Here is a 10,412-nt window from a genome sequence, read left to right on the forward strand (position 1 = left end):
TGGAGTTTGGACTGGCGCGTTCACAGCTATACCTCTGAGTTTAGGGGTGAAGCTCGGACTGGCGCGTTCACAGCTAAACCTATGTCAGTCGGTCATACAAACGAACAAGAATAGCGTGATAATGTGCAGCCATATCAGCGATGTAGCCACCAAGAGGTAGCAAGACAATATACAGCTTTTTTCTGTAGGCTGGAGCAATAGCGCCAGAGGTAGACATACCGAATCATTGAAAGGGGCTTTTTGGAGATAAACACTGCAGAAACGAAACCCTGTGCCGCTTACCAGCTCCACGAGCGCACCCGGGAAACAGCAACAACAGGACTCCGAGTGCACCTCGATGGGAAAACGCACTTTGCGGACGACCAGGATGGGGCGACGCCCGACTTTGTCGGCAGTATACGGCGCGGATGTGTGAACGGGGTCGACCGCGGGCTTCCGAGTCTCTGCGGATAAAACAGGTCCCGAGATGAGCACGCAAAGCAGCACCAGGCCAGGCGTCAGGTCCACGTGGTCACCACTTCACGGCCATCCCAGCCATCCAGCGGTCACTGCAGTTTCGGCTTCAACCTTTGAGTCCTGCGGTCCAACTCTGGCGACATTCCCGCCCACACTGTCACCCTCCTCGCCGCTCCATCTACTCGGCCTGAAGAAAACCGGGCCATGAAACATGTTTCTCGATTCTTACTTGCTCTTATTTTTGCTCAAAACCATTCGCCAAGTATTTTATAGTATATTTTTGGTGTCATGCAGGAAAAACGCGGTGGAAGCTCCGGCTTTACGCGACTGACCGGCGATGCATGTGGGCAGATTTCCCCCCCCCCCCTCCCCCCCCCCCGACTTTCCAACAGTGAGATGCTTTTCTCCTGCGGCTGCAACGCCAGATTAAACAATAGCTTTTCATTCGACTATGAACAGTGTAGCATTTAATTTAGCACCGAACCGTGCGTGGCAACTTTCACACTAATTATGACACGCGAGCATACAAAAGGATATTTAACCCCAGGCTAACACCCGGTGTGCGCATTTGGGGCTTGTACATTGTCTACGTCACACCCCTGCACAACACTTGGGGCTTGCAGATCTGTATGCATCACAAACCTGCACAGCATTCTTGGTTTGTATTTATGTATGTATCGCACCTCTGTACAACATTTTCGACCGTGCAACACAGTTTCCCTGCCCGGTACCCTACCGATGGTTTTAACACTTGAAGAGCTCAGTACCTAATTGTTTTTTCGCGGTTTGAAATTAAAACTCAACAGATGAAATAGAAAATGCGACATCAAAAATTCCTTCAGAGATAAACTTTTGAGTCTTAGTAAGAAAGACCGGCGACATTCCGGCACGGCTGAAACTTATGTTTTGGGGCGTCTAACGACCACTCGAAGCCCGAAAACATCACCCAACTCAACATGGATCTACTCTGACCGACGAAGTCCGCAGCCACCGTTGGCATTCTGCACACGTCAACCTCATCGGCTTTCATGGTCACTTACTGGTTTCAAAGCTGGACGCGGTGCACCTGAAGTAAGGCCAGCATCACTTACCTGAGACACGACAGGGCTCGTCGTGAAGTTCCGACGCCTCCCGCGGGACGCCCAGTGCCTGTGACGGCCGCTTCAGCATCGTGCGCCGGGCCCCCGCGGACGCCAGCTCACGCTCTCGGCCTGATGAGGACCGATCGCGCTCGCGCATCTTTCGCTCGCTCGACCCTCGCTCGCTCAACGAGCTGCGTTCGTTGAGAACGCGCGGACGTTCTCGGCCCTCGCAACCACACGAGAACGCCCAGCCTTCGCACCGTAGTGACCTGCGCTCATTGCGGTGAACACTCGACGGTCCGTGTTCGCTACTCATGCCAATCACGAAATGATGCTGGTGTTTTTACAGCTGCGCTGGAATGTCAGATACCTTGGACATGCTAGCCGGCCGATGAGGTGACGTCCACTGTCGTCAGTGGGACGCTGTTTTGGACCCGTACTTGTCGCTGACAGTTGCACGGGATGATAGACTCGGGATAGCAGCCGCATGAATGGATTTCATTGTTGGAACTTTCGTTCTGGTCTGATGTCTTATTTTGTAGATCAGGTTTCGGGCTGTTTATTCTCCCATCACTGTCAGGTGTTATTGGGTTTTGAAAACTATATAACGCCTGCCTTTAGCCATGTAAGCGTCTCGACCCGAATTTGGCTTTGCAGTTATTGGGATTCGAACCGGGGTCTTCTGGTTGGTGTGGATCAGGTGGGCTTGACTACTAAGTTTTTCGAGAAGTACAAAGTTTCTGTTTTAGATATTACTTCCAATCACCACCTGGACATATCGGGATTTTCAACAGCGTGGCCGATCAGCAGATGCATACGCTCGGCCTCATAATGGCATTAGCGATCGGCACCTGCGCTGTCCCCCTGATGGCCGCCAATTCTCCAGCGTTGCTGTCTATCCAAGAGGGCCATCTGATCCCACGCTGGCCGACGTTCGCCTTCTGACCAGGCACACTCTGCCACGCCGTACTTCGGAGCCTGACCTGTGATGATTGCATTTCTGTACCGATCAAGTCTGACCAACCGAGGGCGGCATGCTTCTTCTTTGTAGGGCATGCCACAACTGTGTGATGTCATATAACCAGTTTAGCAACAGCAACAGCAACATAGCCTTACAACAAAGATTTTCAGAGACAAAAAAGTATGTAGATGGTACAACTTCAGGATAGCCTGCAGAAGCAGTTGAACGCTTGGAGAGTACCTGCCAATTCGAAACCACCGACACCTAAGGAGTGAATGAAGAAACTCTGCATCTACGACACAACAAAACATCGGACAAAACAGCGCCCAACAACGGCCGGGGAATCCTCTGGCCGACTACGTTGTGTAATGTGTTCTGTACCTGACACAGTCAGCACATGACATGAGTGCTTAACAACTTAGCACAACTAAAGGACGACACATACGTACATCACTACGTACTACGTACATCACTACGTACATCACTTGAAGTGTCACCCTGAATCAGCTCCGTTCAAGAGCTAAGGAAGCGCCGTCTAGACACCTGCACTACCGGACGTCTGATAACTACATATTTACTGATAACTCTGATAACACAAATACGCATCCGTTTTAAATGCCACTAAATCGCTGCATTCACGACTCAACAGTGCGGTAGTTTGACGCTTGGCTGATGCGACGTTATGGTGTGATGCGTTGATGCTGGCCAGCAAAATTCGCATAATTTGCGGTATAACGAGAGCTGTGTACCGCACAATGTTATCTTTTTGTGGTCAGTGCTAATAACACTAGTTTCAGCTGTTTTCAAATGCCCAAATGCCCTCCAAGCACTTTCAAAATAACCTCTGATTCATTTAGCGCTCATCGTATTTTTCATGAAAGCGCTGTGCATCGATTTTTTCTGTTTTTTTTTGTTGTATGTTTTCAGTCAGTCTGGCATGGCCGCGTGCCGCCCGGACTGAGTGTGGAAATGGGGGGGGGGAGGGTGTCCCGGGCCACGTGGATCTCCACGGACCATCTGAGCGTGGGGATGGGAGGGGGCCCGGACCACGTCGATCCCCGCGGACGCTCTGAGCGTAGGGATGAGGGGAGGTCCCGTGTCACGCGGATCTTCACGGACCCTCTGAGCGAGTGGATTGGGGTTCTGGGCCACGTGGATCTCCACGGACCCTTTGAACGTGGGGATGGGGGTCTCGGGCCACGTGGTCCTCGGTCCCTATAAGTGTGGGGCTGGGGCGTTGCGGTTCACACAGGTTTCCGCGGACCCCCTGAGAGTGGGACTCGGGCATTCCGGGCCCGGGCGATATCTCGCCGCGGCAGAGTTTCCGTAACAAGTTGCGACGCTTCCAGTCTCATACTTTCCAGCCTCCTGACCACATCCAGCACATAAGCGCATGCAGGCCGTGACAATGCCGGGTCCCGCCTGGCCGCGGACTAGACCACTAAAACTGACATAAACCCTTAAACTGCCAGCATGTCACCGCCGGCGCGGCGTCGGCTGCGAGAATCGCGACCATTCGTCACCAGTGTCAGTTGGCCAGCGACCCTCGACAACGGCGTGAGACCAGCACACCCCGGCTCTGGTCCGACCACTCCATTCACATGTCAGCTCCCGCTCGCGGCAGCGGGGCCACTCCATTCACAGACCGGACCAGATAGCGACGGCAGGGCCACTCCATTCACAGACCGGACCAGATAGCGACGGCAGCGCCACTCCATTCACAGACCGGACCAGATAGCGACGGCAGGGCCGCTCCATTCACATGTCAGCTCCGCTCGCGGCAGCGGGGCCACTCCATTCACAGACCAGACCAGATAGCGACGGCAGCGCCACTCCATTCACAGACCGGACCAGATAGCGACGGCAGGGCCATTCCATTCACATGTCAGCTCCGCTCGCGGCAGCGGGGCCACTCCATTCACAGACCAGACCAAAGAGCGACGGCAGGGCCACTCCATTTACAGGCCAGCCCCGTTCGACTAGCAGGGCCACTCTATTTACAGGCCAGCCCCGCTCGTGACAGCAGGGCCACTTCAGTCACAGGTCAGCTCTACTCGCGACGGCAGGGCCGCTCCATTCACGAACCAGATCAGAGGGCGTTGGCAGCGGCTTAGCAGCAGTAGCTGGCGATGAGCGCCGCCGACTGCGGCTGCCAAGCTGGTCCACTTTAATACGGCAGATCATGGCTCGGCATCCTGTTCGCGGAACTCGGTCAAACGTGCATGCCGGCAGCAGGGCGTTAGGCAGACTGTTGCACTAATGCTAATTACATGGGGCTGGGAGCGATGCTTTGATCAACTGCTTTCTCGCGCCTTCTGTAATGTGTACTTAAAGCGCTCGTCCTTCAATGTTCATGCAGCCGAGGCGTATCAAGGATTTGGTCACTGAGGCGGTAGTGGCTCTATTTCTGCGCTTCCGTGTCTCCTACCCTCCCCAAAGGGTTTCTTTCTCATCAATGGGCGTTTTACAAGCCTCAGCCGCCGCAGATTAAACATTAACAAGATTCTGCGGTCATAAATGACGCCAAGAACAACCATTAGCAGTAATGAAACAACCATCTTCATTCCCCGCTGTCGACATGCAGATTTAATCGCTCTTTGCGGATAAAAGACGGCGCGAAAATGGACCGTTTTACAGCTGAGTACATAGCTCAGAATGATTTCTAGACTGCATGTCATATTGTAACTTCTCCGAAACAGTGGGGCTCCTGGAATTGGTACAGAGAAAATTTAACAAGAGAACTGAGTCGTCTTAACCGTCCCATCGTTGAATGGAATAGGTGGGAGATATCGTTACTCACATGTAGCACGCGCCGTTCTTTCACAGTTCTTTCACACTGCCTGTTGAACAGGATGTGCTTAATGCGTTATTTCATAAGGGCATGTGAATTCCTCGGATGCATTGCAAAAGCCATGTCATTGACACTGATTTCTTGGAATGCATTTAGATGGACAATCTGTACCTGTCTAGTGAAGGATACAGACATACATGCCTGGAGGCCTATAGACCTACTACCGTGCGATGCACACTTTGCGTGTACCGAGGTAGCTTGGCGGCTACTGTTACAGATTCTCAATGCGGTTTACAGTAACAAACATCAGAAAATTCCCGTGAGACGACCAGCGCGGACAGAACGGCAGGCAACGCATTCAAAGTAATATCTTCCGTATATTAATTACATTACACCGTCGGTACGGATTTATCAATACTCAACGATAAGAACGGCCATGGCTCTGTTAATGTTTGACCGTTCTCAACAGCTGCTGCGTAAGTCCTCATAGGAGAAACCAAGATACAGAAAAAATCAAGGCATGTATTTGTTTTACGAGCTACACATTCCACTGCCCGTAACCTCATATCACTTTACTATTAGTTCTATAATTGTCATATATATATATATATATATATATATATATATATATATATATATAAGCAATCTATTGCACGTATTCTACGGCGCGCAATTTCGGGACCGTATGCTTAACAAGATGGTGTCAGTCCATCGAACGCGACCCAACCAGATGAATATATAATCACCATGACACCTCGCTGGGCTGTCATAGTCGCTACTGGTCACCGGACACGGACGGTATTCCTGCCGACCAATTCTCGCAACTTCATCAGGGCTGCAGAACGGGCCTGGCGTATCCGCTCGAGCCTAGGCCGCAGCTGTGGTGGTGAAACCGCGGTGTATTTTTGAGTAGTTTGGCTGCTTTCCATTGCATCCTGGTACAAGTTCTTTAATCGTGACCTTATGATATGGTGGCCCTAGATTGAGACGAGTGCCGAATTAGACGGTTTAGACGAATAAGATTGAGATTAAGAATGACTTGCTTGTCGGGGCTGCTCACAATACAGTGTGGGCGCTGGTACTCTGGAGGCCACGGGTAGACTCGTTGGACCGATAGGCCGCGCCACCGGTCACGACGGAAGCCGACGACAGACGCCGGTGCCGCGGAGATGCGTTGTGTTGACTGAAAATATCCGCTTGCTGTGACAACGAGCAGTGTGCACACATCGCATCAGCTTTCAATAGCAGCTGCATTAATAAATGCATAACATTTGCACCACATTGAGGCTATCACCAAGCCCAGACAGGAAATGTACCACGTTAGCTTTGTTGACACAAACGACACGCTTGGTGATATTCGGAGTGATCAATAGGCAGATCCAAGAATTTCATCCCAGAACGCTGATGGACCGTGTCATCGCTCCGTGGTACAAGTTCGACAACGGCTATTTCTCGAGTGGGGCAAGGGCTGCCACATCACGCGAAGGGCTCGTCCATGGCGCCTGGGTGGCCCAGGGGCATCACGAGAACACATGGGTCACTGCTGGACGCAGCCCGTTGGCATGCGCTGCAGGTGATATTTCTCTCAGTGGCCTGCTGCTATGTTTGTTTAAAGCCGTTTGAGCTGCAATATTTCAAACATCAGATTTCAGACATCTTTCCGCAGACCGCCCAAGCCAACTTGAGACCCAACCACCAGAAGCCGCCATACCACGTGTGTGAAGTTTGTTCGATGATGACGATATTAATGATGGGCTCGCTTGATGATCATGATAATGATGATGATTATCTGAGTTTTAGAGCGCGCTGACGGCATTGGTCATATGCCGCCCATAGCACCACTTCGATATTCGTACTCAGCAGAAATCGACGACTCATCCGATCGGGTTGAAGCTGTACCGGTGGTAGCCCAAAGTGCTTGAGGCATGGTACACAAAAGTTTTTGCAGTTCATCAAGCGGTCTTACCCTCAGAAGTACAAAAAAATCAACTGTTAACTATCGACGAACACGATTATGGATATACATACACACACACACACACACACACACACATATATATATATATATATATATATATATATATATATATATATATATATATACCAAGTCCCAGTTCGTTGGGTCGCGTGCTGCAATCAATGGAAGGTAATGCCTTAGGCGAAAAAGTTCTTAGTCTTTTAAGTGATCAGCAGTGCCTTTCAATCAATATGTTTATTAAACAACTATGCTGAGGGCATTTTTGAAGTTTGCATAGCTGTTCAGTACATTAGCAAGCAGCATTATACGCATAGATAAGACAGTGGTAATAGCCCTATTCCTCGGAGAAACACCAGGAGAATGAAGGCATAGAATGTCGGAATGTCTATTTTTCCATTCTCCTGGTTTTTCTCCGAGGAATAAGGCTATTGCTATTGTCTTATCTATGAGTTTGCATAACGTTTCAAGAGTCGTCGTCGTCGTATATCTATGACGGCATTGGTCATATGCCGCCCATAACACCACTGCGATATTCGCACTCAGCAAAACTTGAAGGCTCATTCGATCGGACTGAAGCTGTACCGGTGGTAGCCCAAAGTGCTTAGGCATGGTACACAAAGGTTTTTTGCATGTCATCCATCGGTTTTACTTTTGGGAGTCCAAAAATATCAACTTTTGAATATCGGCGAGAACGATATAAATATATATATATATATATATATATATATATATATATATATATATATATATATATATATATATATATATGTGTGTGTGTGTGTGTGTGTGTGTGTGTGTGTGTGTGTGTGTGTGTGTGTGTGTGTGTGTGTGTGTGTGTGTGTGTGTGTGTGTGTGTGTGTGTTATTAGCTACTAGGACTTAAAGACGCACTCAGCTACTCGGGCTATGTGGCATCGCCTACCCCTCACCCTGGCAGAAAGGGCTGGCACCGCGGGGAATCGAACGCGGTAACTCTGGTCCCGCAGACGGGAAGTGTTTAACGCAGACGCATCGGCACTGCGCCATCGGCACTCACGCTTTAAGTGTGATGATGAAAGCTTACATCATGTTTGTCAATGTTTAGCGGTTGACATTTTTACAATTGAGGTTCAAACCACTCGATGCCCGACGAAAAGCATTTGCGTCACGTTCCGGGGCGCCCAAGTCTGTCGTTCACACAAATTTCGTCAAAGTGAAAGGCGTCAAATTCTGCTCGATATGAATATCGAACTATTGCTAACTTCACGTATGTCCGGTGCTGCTATTCCCATCCGCCACCCAGCACTAACCAGCAACTATGCATTCAAATACATTACATATTTTAAATTTTTCCCAGTTAAAGCGGATACGCAAAATGCTCATGAAATCTTATAGCAATGTTTTCTGGTTTAATCAATATGCCACATTACACAATATGCCACAAGTGGCCTTATGTCAGTTTTGGGGCTGAAACTGCAGTAACGACAATTTATTGAACTTTGCAAGTTTCTGTAAAAGCCCCATTACATTCTTAACGTTGCAATATTTATTGTTTCAAATTGGAACTGAGAAAGAGGAGGAGAAAAAGAATTGGAACAGGGTCACTCAGCAAAGTATGCCAGCTATTTCGTACATGTCGCGTAAGTCCGACAAAGAATAGGTTGGGTAATAATGAATAAATGCTGCCCAAAATAGGATACATCTTCGAAGAAATTAAGGCAGATCTCTCTCTCTCTCTCTCTCTCTCTCTCTCTCTCTCTCTCTATCTCTCTCTCTCTCTCTCTCTCTCTCTCTCTCTCTCTCTCTCTCTCTCTCTCTCTCTCTCTCTCTCTCTCTCTCTCTCTCTACACTAGCAATATAATTGAGTATTTCCGGTCTTTCTAGCTATCTAAGGACAAATCGGTAAAAGTGCCACGAGACTATGAGACGAATGCACGACAAAAGTTCAGCTGTTGTGGTGTTCAATGTTTTCAAACTTGCTACTTGTTTCTTGTTTGATGTTCTTCTGCTGTTTAAATAGCTCAGTGTTGTTAAACCCATGTCATGCTGTGTCAAAAAGCCTCTTACCAGGGAAAAGCCATGTTATCACCACGAAGATCGTAGGTTCTCGGCAATACAAGTTATTTTGATCAGAATCTAATCGACCTCCAGCTCACAACGAGGTGCTGATTAAGCGAAGGCCATCAACAATTAAGAGATCCAAAATTGATGTAATGTATAACGTCATGCATAATCATCATGAGAATGCTCAAACGTTTCAAAGTAGCACTCATGGCCACTCACGACCAAGGTGGAGCAAAAATGAACATCCAAAAAGCTCCTAAGAAGCTTGGAAGATAGAAAATGCGACGATTCTATGCAGACCCTGTCAATGAAAGGTAGATAAAAACACAACTCCTTCATTGGGCGGTGTTTATAGATATTATGGTTGTTGTCCTGAAAACAAACCACCTTAAATATACCGTGCCATACTGTACATGAAGCAGCCATTGAAATTTATTATGATTATGCTGACCGGGAAGTGGGATTTTTATGTTGTCATTATTCCGCCTTCAAGATACCAGGAGGGCCTGGTTAAAGGACATTACCAAGCAAGCATTGGTTATATTGAGAAGCCCGAAGTTTCGGAGGTCACACACGAGTATGCCATCATGCACACATTTACATCTACATGCATATCCCCACCTACATGCATCACACAATCATACGTCACCGGCGGACAATCTCCTGAGACTGGAGAAATACAGGGCATTTTCGCCGTGAGAGTTTTTTCCACCGGCGAATGGGTTACATTGACTAGCGAGGACCTCCGGATTTTCCCGAGACCGCCATCCAATTCGCTCCAACAATGCCTAACCGCGCCGCCGTGGCGTTCGGTGAGATTGGGACACCGGCGTAGTGCCTTGGCTCTGCTGAAGGGTCTGCTGTCAGACCACAAATGAAACGGAGATGAGGCACTTCGTAGTAGTTTGCGGAAAGCTAACATGAATTGTCGTCGGCATGCTAAAGCATGTGTGCAAGCTTGGAGTTTGTAATCCAGGTCAGACACGGCTGAGCCCTCAGCGTTCCAGTCGGTGGGCACGACTGAGCTGTCAGTGTTTTAATCGGTAGCCAGTCTCTGATAGCGTACGTTTGCGATTTCTTGCAATGGTCTTTAGTTGTTTGT

General features: G+C 48.9%; 1 protein-coding gene across 1 annotated transcript in view; it reads left to right on the forward strand.

Annotated features, from left to right (window-relative positions):
- Positions 1-10,094: 10,094 nt before the first annotated feature.
- LOC119107989 (metabotropic glutamate receptor 6-like) overlaps positions 10,095-10,412 on the forward strand; it is a 13,746-nt gene continuing 13,428 nt past the window's right edge. The window contains exon 1 of the mRNA XM_037231577.1: positions 10,095-10,122. Coding sequence (XP_037087472.1) covers positions 10,095-10,122 — 28 coding nt within the window. The remainder of the gene's footprint in view (positions 10,123-10,412) is intronic.

Source organism: Pollicipes pollicipes, unplaced genomic scaffold, assembly GCF_011947565.3.
Source record: "Pollicipes pollicipes isolate AB1234 unplaced genomic scaffold, Ppol_2.1 Scaffold_6686;HRSCAF=7923_pilon_pilon_pilon, whole genome shotgun sequence".
NCBI lineage: Eukaryota > Metazoa > Arthropoda > Thecostraca > Pollicipedomorpha > Pollicipedidae > Pollicipes > Pollicipes pollicipes.